At 38.3% G+C, this 14,911-nt stretch overlaps 1 protein-coding gene across 1 annotated transcript in view; it reads left to right on the top strand.

Moving 5' to 3' along the window:
- Positions 1–9,663: 9,663 nt before the first annotated feature.
- Positions 9,664–14,911, top strand: part of LOC117378213 (sodium bicarbonate cotransporter 3-like) — a 47,080-nt gene continuing 41,832 nt past the window's right edge. Inside the window, 1 exon segment of the mRNA XM_055225286.1 lies at positions 9,664–9,807. Coding sequence (XP_055081261.1) covers positions 9,766–9,807 — 42 coding nt within the window. The 5' untranslated portion in view covers positions 9,664–9,765.

Genomic DNA, 14,911 nt, shown 5'->3' with positions numbered 1-14,911 from the left:
CTTCTTGTCCTGTCTTCTTTCACGCCGGAGTTAAAGTATCTAATTTATTTTACAACTATGCAGATTTACTCCTCTTGTGCATGTAGTTGCTAGAAAAATCACTCCAAGGCCGTGTATATAGGCCTTAATAAACCCTTCCACCACACTATTATCATTACATTACTGTTGTTCATGCCACTACTTGCAAAATTGCCGTATTCCAAATGTATTAGGTTTGATTTCATTTCAATTTAAATTTTAATGACCGTAATTGTGTATAGCCTATGTTAGCCCCCACCCGCTGTTTGAGAACCGCTCATAAGGCTATGATTCCAATTTACACTGTTGAAAGAGCTCTTCAGCGTTTAATGAGTCTGGTCACTCTCTCCGCTGCTTAAAACCCATTTTTCACATCTTGTAATGGTGGTAAATTCTGCCACTAAATTAGAATTGCAAAACAGTTTCTCAGCAAAAATAGAGCAAGGTGAGAAAGGCGGGATACGTGTTTGCACCAAGAAGCAATCCGCTACAAATTGTGGAAGGCGAATTTAATGGGTAAATGAGTAATATCAGTGCTTATGCCAAAACCCAAATTTATTAAGGTTTGCTTGGGAATAATTGAAATATAATGATCATACAAATTTAATAAAATATAATAAAAATAAATTCCTTTTGTATTTTAGTATAGCCAAATTGAGTTTTCAGGGAATGTTAAAAGGAGGTGTATCATTGTGTAAAGGTTTGCATAGGAGAAAGTGAGACATAATAATGATCATAAAAATAAAACTCTTTGTTATGATATATATTTATATTTTTTGGAAAATAACAGAAAAGAAGTAGAGTCATACCACCATATCAGTTCAGATATAACATTTTTAAGTTGTTTTTTTTCTGTAATCGCCCTGTTATTCTGCACAACTGGTGAATAATCTATTATCTAAGTGTAGCATCTATTCACATGATTCAGGAAGTTAGCATAGGCGATCGTCATTGGGGTTGTATTATTTTGCATAGGGCTTCCGATCTTGACAGCAAATAAGTTCTATATGGACTATAGAACTGCTTTAAAGCCTCCCAGAGAATCAGTGCATTGCTGACTTGTTGAAGCACATGAACATAGAACATTTTACACACATCAACCTACTTTCTATGAGATTTTAGCAAGAAAACTTTTCTCAGATTGCGCACTGAAGTGAATGGGATTCCCGCTTAACCGGAAGAGCCACCACAAAGAAAAAGTGCGGTTTGTAGCATTTAGAGGCAAAAAGGTCAGTAGAAAGCAAATATCAAGAGCAAATGTAAGCAGTTTTGGTGCGTGAATCTAAAATGAAATAGACATGTAATGACACTTTGCAACTAAAATATGTCTAAGCTTCTACTGCATGACCCCTCTGCCCTTTATTCTCATCCATCTATATCAGCAGTGGAACGTAACAAAGTAAAAGTAGCAAAGTACTGTGCTTAAGTGAACATTTTAGGTATCTGTACTTTACTTACGGTGCATTTTACAGTGGGCACTGTTTACTTTTACTTCACTACATTTGAGAGCAGAAATCGGTACTTTCTACTCCACTACATTTCTGAACTGGACTGAAAAGTGCAAGTATTTTTTTTTTATTGTCTGAGACCTGCTGAAAGGGTGAGTTCATAATTTGAGCAAACAAAAACGTACAAATAAAAGCACTTAGGATGAAAAAAAATCAATTGTTTCTGCACAAATCTTTCTCAAAATCACTACATTTGAAGCTTTATAAGATCTCAAAATCTGCACAAAATACTCACACTTTTTTACTCTTTAACTACTTACAAGTGTTTTTTTGCTTTGGTATCTGTACTTTTACTTAAGTAACAAAATAAAGTACTTCTTCCACCACTATCTAAACCATAACGGCCATAACTGAGCAATCTACTTAAGCTAAAAATGGCACTTGACGGTAACACTGTTTTAAATGTATGCACTAGTTCCATGACCCCTCTAAACAAATCCAATTAAAGGAACACATCCCAGCATGCATCCCGTCTGTTTGTTACCATGGTATTTTCACACGTTTTATAATTTACCTTTAATAAGTGGCATGGTGCTGGGGTTGTCAAAATGAGATCTAGGAACCAAATTAAATTTACTGAAACTTTCTAGCATCTAACGAAAGGGTGACATGCTAACAGCTCTATTTATACGGTCCAAAAGTGGCATAGCAGAAACCAAAAAACTGCTTGAAAGGAGAAGTCATAATATTCACACTGACTTGGCTCGTGTTCACGGCACCTGTTTCGCTTTCGGCTTGAAAATACTTTTGAAATCCTCCCCCATGAGGACCCCCCATTTGAATTGATTTACATACTTGAATCTAATTAATTCTGTTGTCAGACTGCTTGACAAAGTGAGGAGTCTGACTAACTCCAATTAACACCTCCTAACAAGGTAGAGTGCTTGATTGCCCTGGCCTCTCAAGGAAAAGCTGTAAGAAATAGACTCGAGGGGGGAGGAGAGAAAGGAGGAGGGTGGGGGGTTCAAAGCCCAAAGAATCGAAATGTTTGCACTTGTGTGAGTGTGTGTGTCAGCAATTTGTATTTCCGTACATACAACTGTTTATGTGCTAGAGCCGTGTCTTTCTGATCTGGGCTCATTAAGAGTAAAGAGAGGGAGCATAGGTTAATATGGTAACAGCCAGAACTATTTAGCCCTGATGAACATACAATGTATCCAAGGGTTTCAGAAAGATTTCTGGAAAAGCATGTATCTCCTTGGAAACAAGTCCCAGAAAATGTATAAAGTGCACCTTTAAAAAAGTGGTGTTGTGAGGGTGTTTGGATGATAATATACAATGATTTATGATTTCTTTCTGGAGTTGCATGTGACTCGTGCAGTTTTGTTACTTAAGTAAAAGTACAGATACAGAAGCAGAAGGTTACTCAAGTAAAAGTATCACATGAAAAAAATCTACTTAAATAAAACTTTATAGGTACCTGCTTAAAAATGTACTTTAAGAGTAGAAGTAAAAGTATCTCTTACAAGTGCTGTTCCTTTGTTAAAGTGTTAAATCTAGTGATATTTATTAAAATGATACAGATTTTGGTCAACAGTAACAAAATGAATCAATTTCTTTGTGTTTGCTCAAACTCAAAGTTTGAACTTGAAACTTTAGTCAGGATGTTTCCACAAACATGGAAAAAATAACCACTCAAATCATATCAAAGGTACTTTTTACTTCTCAGTCCAGTTTCAAAATGTAGTGGAGTAGAAAGTAAAAAGTATTCACTGTAAAATGCATACAAAGTAAAGTACAGATACCTAAAAAATTCTACTTAAGAACAGCACTACTTTTACTTCATTATTTTCCACCACTGGACTCTTGTGCAGGTAAGACTTTGCCACCAACGGTATATAGAAATGTCAGAATGTTTTTGTGTACCTTTGGATGCACAAATCGCCAAAAATCAAATCACAAACCTGATTTATTATCATTTTAATGGTTGTAGCACATCTCAGGTGAGGTGATTCAGCTTCTTGGCAATGCTAGTGAAACCTATTGGTCATTCAAATATTCTGTTTTCAGTTCTGTAATATGATGTGCCGTAGCAATCCTAATGTGAATGGAAGCTGTATGTCAATAATATGTCTTCTAGCCTTGTTTGTGGATTGAAGATAACACAGATTTTGGCAACTCCAGGCTTCAGAACCATGTCAATAAACTTGATCTTTACAGCGCATTCATGCAGGAAGTGGACTAATCAATAGACACCTGCACAGCATGCTTGCACAAATTCAGATCATGTTATTGAAAAAGCAGATATGCGCATAGGGATATAACATGAAGGAGCTCTCTCATTTATATATAGTGAAAAGACAGACAGCCAAAGCATAAAAGTATGTCTGCCAATGAGCAATAACAAGGATAATACTTGTATCACAATTAGAGGGAGATAAACAGAAAAGGTTTGATGTAAAATTAGATAGTAAAAGTAGTTCTAGTCTAAAAAGTATTCAGAAAAGACAAAAACTGACACTTTTAATGTAATATTTAAAACAAGGGTAAAAAGTTATATTTCTGCACTTTTATGGTTAGTTTTACTGTTCATTTTTTATGGAACTTCAGCCTCAGCCATGACATTCACAGGCACATTTGATCACATTAATGAGATTGCCATGTCTGAATATTATAACTCTGATAATGCATCAAATATGTTCAACTATGAAGTATTTTGACACCTCACAAAACAGACTAAAGTTCTTAGTTTTGGTGCATGCCTTTACCCTTCCCCCAGGCTGTGCATGTTAAGATAGCATGTAAGAAATCCCAAATAGAGACATTACCCAAAGGAGTACCCAAGGAGGTCTGACATGAGCGGGGGAGCTAGCCCGTGGCAGTTTCCACACCTTTAGTCACACACTATTACTACTCTCACCCCCTAAATGTGGCCAGAGGCACGAGCCGCATGTCTAGGTCAAGGAGGAACCCACTGAGAGCCAAGATGTCAGCTGCGGTCATTCAGTTTCCTCTTCACGTCGTACACTTTCATGTGTGATGCGTTGATTAATGTCACCACTGTTAAATGATTATTGTTAGCAACGCATCTCAAATGTCTCGGCTACTATCAGGCTTTTCACAGGTTAAGATTTTTGGTTAAAAAGGTGATAGGTCTCGAATTCATGTTTTGATCGTCGTCATAATAGCAACACAGCATGCAATCTGTATAAAGTTCTGGACACATTCTGGTGTGTTGCATCATATCAAAGCATGGTGCAAACAATAGTAATTTAAACATGCATTATTTTGGACATATTTGAACTGTTTGTGCAAAAAACTAAACATATTTGTATAGACATGCACATTATACATTTGATTTAATGTCTTGCCTTATTTAAGTCTCTAGAATTTATTGTGTTGTAAAATGCACTGTTAAAGTAACTCTCTGTAAGCGTCCTCTAGGGGGAGATAACAAAAACGCAACATGTCACATAAATGCCAGGTTAGTGTGGTATAAATAAACCAGTGATCATAAATTTGCATTACATTTTGTTTATTATCTTATTTACAGACAGGTTAAGGACACAGGTCACAGGTGATATCCAAATTACACTTCAAAGGTGCACTATGCAACTTCTGGTGGCATGGAGATGGTTCTTCTTTACTTGATATGTTCCACAGTATGGCATTATACCTACCTTTCTTGCATTTCTTAGATTTTAGGTGTTTGTATTGCTTCATGAATATCTAAAAAAACATACATTCTTACTGTGAGCAGGGTTGCCTCTCCACAGATATGACCTGTAACTTGACCAGGTGACAGTACCTGCTTGTCTAGAGATAAATCAGTTTAGGTCATAGTGGGGAACATTCAAGACAAAGTTTATCTTCCTGGAAATAAGAAGTTGGCGAGCCCTCCATCAGAAGTTACACAGAGCACATTTAAATTCTATGTGTGAGATCAAACATCCTTCTTATCTGTCCATGTTTCCTATTTATATTGTTCCTAATGTAACATGTGAAAGAAAAGCCAAAATTACCCAGACCCTAGGTCCTCTCTGTATTTAGTGTGAGAACCTGTTGTAACAGTGTGTACAGTGGGACGTCCCAGCACCACTGTCTCTCTCCTCACAGCTCTGCAGAGGTGCGACCAGCCTCATGTTCACAGGACCAGCTCATTTTGGGGCAGAGTGTTGGCATAGACACAGCCGAGGTGCCATGGATACGGAGAGGGAGCGGGACTCGTACTAAAGCTGGTGCTACGTCCCGGGCCTCACTTAAGGCACTGGTGCATGGGTAATACTTCAGAGCAGCACTTAACAGTACATTGATTTCAAAGCTGTGCGTCATCTCAGGGGGGCACCTCGACTCCACAGACCCCCTTCTGTAAGCAGCCCGTGTCCCCTCACAACCCCTCTTGCCATTACCCTGCTCTGTGTGGATCAGGCTGCAGCGGGCGGCCACTGCACTGCAAAAAAGACCACCAAAATCATATCTGTTTGTTGATTTTGTTCTGTGTTTAGAGAAAAATAAATTACAAGGATCTTCATGGAGGTGCTACTGAATGTTCCATGTTATTAAATGTATCTATTTTGCATTTATTCAATCGCAGGTATGTGTGATACTGCAAAAACATGCATTAAGTGGAGTTACTTCTCCACAGATCTGACCTGCAACTTGGCTTGGTGGTTTTACATGTGAGTTTCCATGAAGACAGAATAGTTTAATGCCATACTGTGGAACAATCTGCAAAAATCTCCATGGATACAAGCAGACCCTCCACTCCACTAAATAAGTTAGCCAGAATACACTTTTAATAGGTGTAGATCAGGGGTGTTAAACTCATTTTGATACAGGGGCCGCATATGATCTAATTTGATCTCAAGAGGACCAAAAAAAAAAAAAAAATCACAGCATAAATACCTGAAAATAACAATAACTTCAAATTTTTGTGCACAGAAACAAGACAAATCTGTTTTATTTAAAGACTGCTCTTTTACAAAATATATTATGAACAACCTGAGACTTTATGTAGAAATGTAGGTGCAATTTCAACACAATGTCACAGTTTAAACATTTATTTATGTGCAGTAGCTGATCACAGTGCATGTTGAGATTAATTTACAAATTATTTCAACTCCATTCCGCACATCTGTGAAATTATTCTGGAGAACTGAAACGACTCCACATCTAAAATCAGGCACAGTAGTTAGTTTTTCCAGAAAATTATGAACATAGAGTTGTCAAATTCCATGTCAATGCAGTCAATTTAAGTCACGCATAACAAATAATATTCTTCACAGCCAAACTCTTGTGCAGTAAATCTGTTGACTAACTCTGTATAAAAGTATTTCTGTTTAGTTTGAATATTACTTTCTGGTTTCAAGTGCAATTATCAGAAAATGATCTCTTTAACATGTCAAAGGTCTGACTCTAAAGACATAAAACATGAAAATCCAAAAAAGAATTCATGCAACATATATCTACAAAACCAATTCAAGAATATTTAACCCTTTTTTTTTTTTTGCAGTGTGGTTTCCTCTACCCCCTTTGTCCCCCCATAGTCCAGCTGGAGAATAACAGGGTTCCCACAAGACTGAGGCGCGTGTGGGGAAGGGCGCGCGGGGGGAGTCAGCCACGCGGACACGATCTGTGGTCAAAATCAATGCGTTGCCACTTTGCTGGAGCGCTCCAACAGATTTGGGAGTTTCACGTTGCCTCACTTCTTTCTGTGCCCCCACAAGAAAAACAACTCGCACTAAACCTTATGGGGGATGTGACATTTAATTTCAACGGCTACAGGGGAAAACATGATGCAATTACTCCGGAATTTCCCCACTGTGGGACTAATAAAGGCATATCTTATCTTATCTTATCTTACCTTATCTTATTAATTTGGTGTTTTTGCTTCCCGTAATGTTCGTTTGACTCTTCAATTTAGCACCTTTGTTGGTGGTTATAGGTGATAACAGTATACACAATGCATGCTGGGATACCTATCAACTTCATTAACAATATTTTTACATAACTCAGTAGATCCCAGAGCACAATATTGCTGGGAATAAATAAAAAAAATAAAAACCTTTGCAGGCCTTTTTGACCTTGTTGTGTCTTTTCTGCTCCACAAACCAGAATACCTTTGGTGGTATTTATATAGAAGAAAGGTGTTCCATCATTTAATTTCTTTTTGAACAAGTTTGTGATTTTGATGTGATGTCCATAATGAAAATGAGGAAGTTGCTAAACCTGAAAGTGTGTTAAAAATGAAATCAACAACACACAAAATACTATACGCTTCTTGAATCTCTATGCGTGATGCGTCAAGACCTGAGTCTCACAGTTCATGAAAATAACTCCAACAACTTCCTTTTTTCAGTGTTTAGTATTCTGATAATTATTCTCTTCAATCTCTTGTTTTCTTACATCTCCCTCCACTCCTCTGCCTCCCCCCGTCTCCACCCCTGGGTCCAGGCACAGGTGGATGCCAGTAAAGGCGCTCCTCCTCCTCCTCCTCCTCCTCCTCCTCCTCCTCCTCCTCCTCCTCCTCCTCCTCCTCCTCCTCCTCCTCCTCCTCCTTCTTCTTCTTCTTCTTCTTCTTCTTCTTCTTCTTCTTCTTCTTCTTCTTCTTCTTCTTCTTCTTCTTCTTCCACTCGTCTAACTTCCTCTGGTCTTATATGGCGCATTAAGGGCGAGCATGTTTTCGTCATGGGGCGCGCTTCTTGTGCGCTAATGGGCTTCTCAGCATCTATAAGACTCGGGGTACAATTAAGAGGTGATAGTTTGATCTCTCACCTCGCGCTTCTATTTCAGAACCGAGCGTGATTGTTCCGGAGGATGACGGCGGGTGAAAAGCCCAGTCTATTTTTGGATATGCACCTTTAACTTATCTCAACGAGCAGCCTCTAGTGTCTTCACGTTGGTTTATAGCCTATAAAAGCATTGTTATACATTTACATTAGACTTTTAGACTCCTTTGAGCACGACCTGAATTCTGTAGCACTTTAAACCGTTTACGCACGCTATAAACTTTGATATCAAGGTAAAACAAAACACAGGGCACACAGACATGAAGATATAATCCTAATATGTTTAAAATTTCAACTGTAAACGGTGTAAAAATATGTTAAAAGGCCATTGCCACGATCTGAACTGACAGGCGAGAAGCGCACTGAGAAAAGCGCTCAATACAGCACTGCCCTCTGCTGGTCAGACACACTCATCACACTCAGACGCATGTTAAAAATAATTTAAATAATTTGGCTGCGATGTAGAGGGCTAATGGTTACTGGGGTCGAGTGCAATTAAATTAACCACTCCAAAATACAAGAGGCCTATAAATACAATATGCTTGAACATTTCATCCTTTATGTCTAATAGCCTCTTCTTAGCCGTGCCTCCATTTTACAAGGACAACTCAATAAAAAGTTAGACAGAATCCTAGGCATGTGCTTGCTTGTTTAAACAGGGTTAACGGTTTTACATTTGCCATTTGCTCCCTGTCAACTCGATCTGACCTTAATCTCATTCTGGTATGTCAAAAAGCAAATATTTAAGGAGACTACATTAAGCCCTACATTCTTTTTACATGTCAGGTTCACTGATGGGGCTCACAGACTGTTGTTAACATGCACAGCTGTTTGCTTTGCTCTCCAAATATTTGAAAATATTTGAAACTTTATTGGAAAAGTCATGCAAGGGACCACATTTATTAGTTTATTTATTTATTGGACAGACTTTATGCCTACAGAATGGCTCAATACAGATCTGTAGGCATAAAGTCTGTCAAAAAATATATATTTAAACAGATCTATCTATGCAATCAAGCTTAGATGAAGTGAAATATTATTGACATGCTGTGATATTATAGCCTAGAGTTTATGTTGCGTATTGAGTGATGCCTCGACTTCCTCACTGCGGAATAACTGGCCGATATTTCTGATCCGTTTGGTAAAATTACTCAAGCACTAAATGTTTTTTGTCTTCTCCATCGCATTTTACAACCTGAGTAAAGGTCAAGTCTGGGTTATGTAGGTTTGAAGAATTCCCAACACAAAAAAGCCCGCTCGGGACCGTGAGGGACAAGGAAACAGCCCCCCAGCCTGGACGTGACGTAGAGCGATCCTATTGGCTGAAAACGCCGGCTTCGCGCGCTGATTGGTTGAAAAATCCCCCTCAGTAATAAAAGAGGCGTGGCTTCCCCTGCGTCGTTAGGGAAAGCACAGAGAGTCCTCATAGTTCCCCACAGCCAGCCCGGTCTATTGAGCCAAACCCGGCAAAACAGAGCTAGCGGCGGGTTAGAGGACCCCCGGCAGGTGAAATGGACGAACCCCTGGAGCAAATGAGGCCCCTTTTGAGAACAGTAAGTGCACGGAAACTGCGCTACACGAGCCGCTTGTGTGTTTTGTGTTTCAGTTGGTCATTTTCCATCCTCGCCACGCGTTATGACAAGTCCTATTAGGGATGCTTTTAGGAGCCAGGGTCGACGGGGAGGCACCATCCGGCTGCAAAGCTATTGTTAGCCGGCTTTCCACTTTTGACACGTGGCATGAGTGTAAATTACGACTTTTGTGCGGTTTTTACAACTCCTAAAGCGTGAGAAAACATGTGTATCCTGGTTAGCTGTGCGTTTCCTTGCCGTTACAACAGCCCAGATGCCCATTGTCACTATTTTTCAGGTATAACAGGCTAATACACTAGCTGGCCACGAGTGATGCATGCACTTGGCACAGCGAAAATGATTATATTCAGACAATGGTTCAGACGCGTAAACATCTTGGCAATATACTAACTTCTGGTTCACTAAGTAGCTTTACAGGGCTCCCTCTTATTAACGCTTTACAACACGTCCCCCCCAATGAAGCTGCACTTATTTTTCCTCTAAAACCCCAAGTTGTCAATGAATAATCCAGGCTGGTACATCTAGGGCGCACATATAAGGCCACATTTAAATGTAAATAGACCGAGAATAGACCAACTCTCTTGTGTGGCATTTCCAAGTCTGGGAATGTTTCTAATTTAACCATGAAAGCTTGAGAAAATGTAAAAAATAAAGTTCTTGAGAGGCATATTAGAGTAGTTGGCTAGTTTCCATATAAATAGGCTATTTTACCGGCAATGCTTTCTTTGAGCAGAGTTGTGGTTTAGAGTCATATCCTGTCAGTTGGGTGTAACTTAACAGTCAAAGGGTTAGTTAATGTTGTCATCTCAGGGAAACAAGTCAAAATGATAAACCACATTGAATGAACACGTTTGTCATAGTGCAGCTGGTAGCATAAGACTTACTACGTGATGGTGTAGGCTACATACAAACCATAGGCTGAGTACCATGAAACATGACCCCTATGACTGTCCCGGGCCGCACAGGTCAGTGCAGTGAGTGTGAAACTGGAACCATCCAGAGTAACACAATCATGTGACGTCCCTAAAGGTCTGGAGTCTGGACTTGTCTCATCTCTGCAGGTTTACTTCCTCAAAATTACACATTGTTACATTAACTTTGTTTGTGACGACGAGCAATATTGGGGAAAAAAATGATTATTGATAACTTTCCTGATGACAATATTCAGACCACCAATGTTTCACAGTATGACTTTAAACTTCTAATGTATCTTAAAGTTCTATTAAATATGTTTTATTGCTCTGTGAGTGGGGTGACCTTTCCAGTCTTCACAGATCTGACCTGTAACTTGGCTGGGTGACATCCCCCGTTTGTCTCCATGGAGACAGATAAACAAGGCGGGCCATGCTGTGAAACATTTTAGGCAAAGCAGCAACATCTCAGTGAAGTTATGGGAACTCTAGACTTTTGGTTTGTGTTGTATTTCTGTTTGCATCAGAGCAGCTTGAGCTAAATGATAATTTACTATCCATAAAGGCTTTTTAACCTTTAGTGATTAGCGAGTTTTACCCAGTCACCATTTTATTTGCTTGGTCATCCACTGCTTAACACATGTACTTTGCATTTGTAAGAAATAATGTTGATAAACCAGAACACAGGGATTTAAATTGACTCAATGAATCAACATTTAAAAGCTATTGTTTCATTTGTGGTTGTATATCTAGACTGCATTAGTGGCATTATTGTGTTGGCTTTGTTATAAATCCATTAGTAATAGCTTCATAACCTACTCCTGAGTACTACATAACTTATTATAATGAAAGACTAACTAGCATCTTTCTCCAGACCACCATATGTATGCATCATGTTTGTCAGACATGGCGTCCTCTCTTTCACATTCTGTTTTTTTATGATAGATGTGGTGTCCATTATGGTGCAATGAGAGCCTTTGTGCATCCTACTCTCTCTGTTCAAAGACTCCACTGTGGGACATGCACTATTATTGGCTCTGCATTTAAGGCCACGGCCAGCAAGGGTTTCATGAAGCTTACTCACTCGATACAGCATTACTTTGAATGGGTAATTAGTCAAAATGAGCCTGCTTTCTCATCAGGGGTCTGTTGTGTTCGGCCATACTATTATGATAATTGCACACAGCTATATGCTAATAGGGCCACACAACAGAGGGTGGTTCAGATGTTTCTAGACATGTGGGGATAAAATGTTCTTTATGCTTCTTTTGAGTGTCTGTTCAGTGACAGTCTGAAGTATTTCATAAAGTACATAGATTGTTGGCGGAAGAGTGACAGTAGAGCCAATACACCCACATCTGTTTTCATTAATAAGTAGGGCTGGGCGATGCGAAAATGTTCAACTACTATACTCTGAGTCTACACCAATGTTTTGTTTAGGGTTTTTTTTTTTTTTTTTTTTTTTTTTTTGATTAACGAGTAGCTTGTATTTTGTACACGCTGTCTGTAGTATTTTTAATTCTCATCAACCCGGAAATAAAGTACCGAAAGCAACTCTTTGATTGGCTGTGCTCGGGCGGTCAACCTCAGTTTCACTTCGCCATATGAAAAAAACCTGTTCTAAAGCCATGTGCGCCAAAAAAGGAATGCATCTACTTAGGTATTATCAATATACTAAAGTTTTTGTGTGACCTGTAATAAGTTGGACAGATTTAAATACCTACTTCCTCTTTATCTGGTGAAAATCAGGGACCGCATCTTTTTAGTTATCTTTTTAGTTCTGATATACATTACTGTAAAATCATTCTAAAACTGTTGAGGAAAGTCCAATTCTTGAGTCTTTCTTTTAAATGACTATATAGTTTCAGTACTAGTTTTTGCATTGTTTAGTATTTTTCTTTTTGTGACAACCCTACAAGTTTCATAAATGTTTAGCTGTCTGAGATTTTGTAAATGTGTCCTAAAGCAGAAATGACAAGTTTAAAGTGAAACTTGTCAGCAGTCCGAAAGGATACTTAGTGGTTAAGAAAAGCAACGAATGGTAAATTTGGAAGTGCGATATATTATAAGTAAATATAGACGATAAACGATAATATTGACACCAAACCATAAAGCAGAATTATCCTCTAAAAAGTATTCTAAATGCAGTTGAAGTTGTAAATGTACAATATAGCTATAAAAAAAATGAGCTGAAATAACTAGTCAAATGCACAGCTCAGATCTTATCATATTACAAAAAAGTATCCAAAAATATCCCACTACTGCAATGAGAAGGTACCCACAATAAATATTGACCCCAAAAAATATTGTTCCATCTAGTCAATATAGTAATTATCATGACAGGCCAAGGAAACATTTATGTCCTAATTGTACTAATTAGGCCTGTCATGATAACACATTTTGCTGAAGTAAATATAAATTATTTACTTATATTGCTGAAGTAAATATAAATGATAAATGATAATATTGAAACCAAAACATAAAGCAGAATTATCCTCTAAAAAGCATTCTAAATGCACAATATTGTTACAAAATATGACAGTTAAGTAGTTTCGTATCTGTAATGAGTCATAAAAGTTCATAATCCAACCTTCTACAGTTTAAATTATACGATAATATAGAAAAATAACCCAAAATGTCCAATTAGTATAAAGAGAAAAGTCCTCACGATAAATATTGACTCTCAAAAATGATTGTTCCATCTGTCATGTACTGAACGATAAGTCGATATTGTCAGTATCATGACAGGCCTAAACCAAGTGACTATAATAATTGTTTTTATCACACTAGTCCACTAAGCGCATGTGCTTCCTGGTTTTATTTTTGGCGTCTCAATTGAATGAGGTCTGAATAGGAAGTAGCTATATTTACCCAGCCATCCGTGAGGAGCAACTGTGGAGGAGTGCAGTTCATTTCATTGAGTCACAAACCTTCAGAAGACTGGGGTTGTCTTCTGCACTTCTGTCACATGTCGTGATTTATTGGCTTAAGGTTCAAATACTTTGTTGTTGGCACTATAGGAAACAGTGGGATTAGTGATGGAGTTGTGTCATGTTACAGAAAACTGAATGAACCCAAGAGTATACAAGAGTTATATAGTACAATTAGGCCTGTTATGATAATTTCTATATTGCGTTATTGTTCAATATATGAAAGCTGGAACAATATTTTGGTTCGGGTCAATATTTATCATGTGCACATTTTCTTTGCACTACTGGGAGATTGTTGGGATTTTTTTTAACATTACGATAAGATTTAAGCTGTGAAATGCTGAACTTACTAACCTTACTAACAATAACCCTAACTTCTATGACTCCTTAGAGAGGCAAACTAAGTACCACCATGTTTTGTTATTTGTTTATAGCAGCGCCTGATTTTTTTTTAACAATATTGTACATTTAGAATAGATTTTGTGGTTGGCATAAATTAGTTTCAATATTATAGTTTATCGTCTATATTTACTTCATATATATATATATATATATATATCGCACTCATAGACTGTAACCATAGCATTCGGCTCCAGTCAAATGAAGCGAGGCTGGCAGTTATATGGGTGCATTTGGAGCCGAGTTTCAGATTTGGAACTCCGACCGTGAGTACCATAGCACCCAAAAAGCCAATCCAGAGCAAGGCTGTTGAAGGTAATGCCCCTTCCCACCCTAACGCTAGCAGGAGTGACCTGGGGGAAAGAAAGCTCCTGATTTGTCATATCAGTGTTCATATCTTGATTTACTGATAAAACAGTGAAACAAAAATATGAGGATCACGTAGAGCGGCTTAATATGAACATTTTAAGACCAAAATGATGAGGCTCACTGCAGCAGTTACAGAGAGAGGGGTGACAATTTTTCAATGTAAAGTGAATTGGAGCCAGAGTATATGGAGCCCTGCAGCTGGAGTGTTAGCTATGTCCATTTATGTAGACAGTCTATGATCACTCTTCAAAATTTCTTATTGTGACAGGGCTAAGTACAATGCGCCTATCAACTGTGTGTGAAAAGAGGATTGAAGCTGGCATCCTTTTACAGGGAAATCCCATCTCCTTAATGCACGGCCAATTAGCCATGAGTCACAGTGATGAATGATGTTACTGATGATGTGTTGGGGTGCTTGTTGTTTGGCTGTACTATAAACCTAGTGCTGAGTAAGAG

The sequence above is a fragment of the Periophthalmus magnuspinnatus genome, chromosome 11 (assembly GCF_009829125.3).
Source record: "Periophthalmus magnuspinnatus isolate fPerMag1 chromosome 11, fPerMag1.2.pri, whole genome shotgun sequence".
Classification (NCBI taxonomy): domain Eukaryota; kingdom Metazoa; phylum Chordata; class Actinopteri; order Gobiiformes; family Gobiidae; genus Periophthalmus; species Periophthalmus magnuspinnatus.
This window is presented reverse-complemented; position numbering and strand designations above follow the sequence as displayed.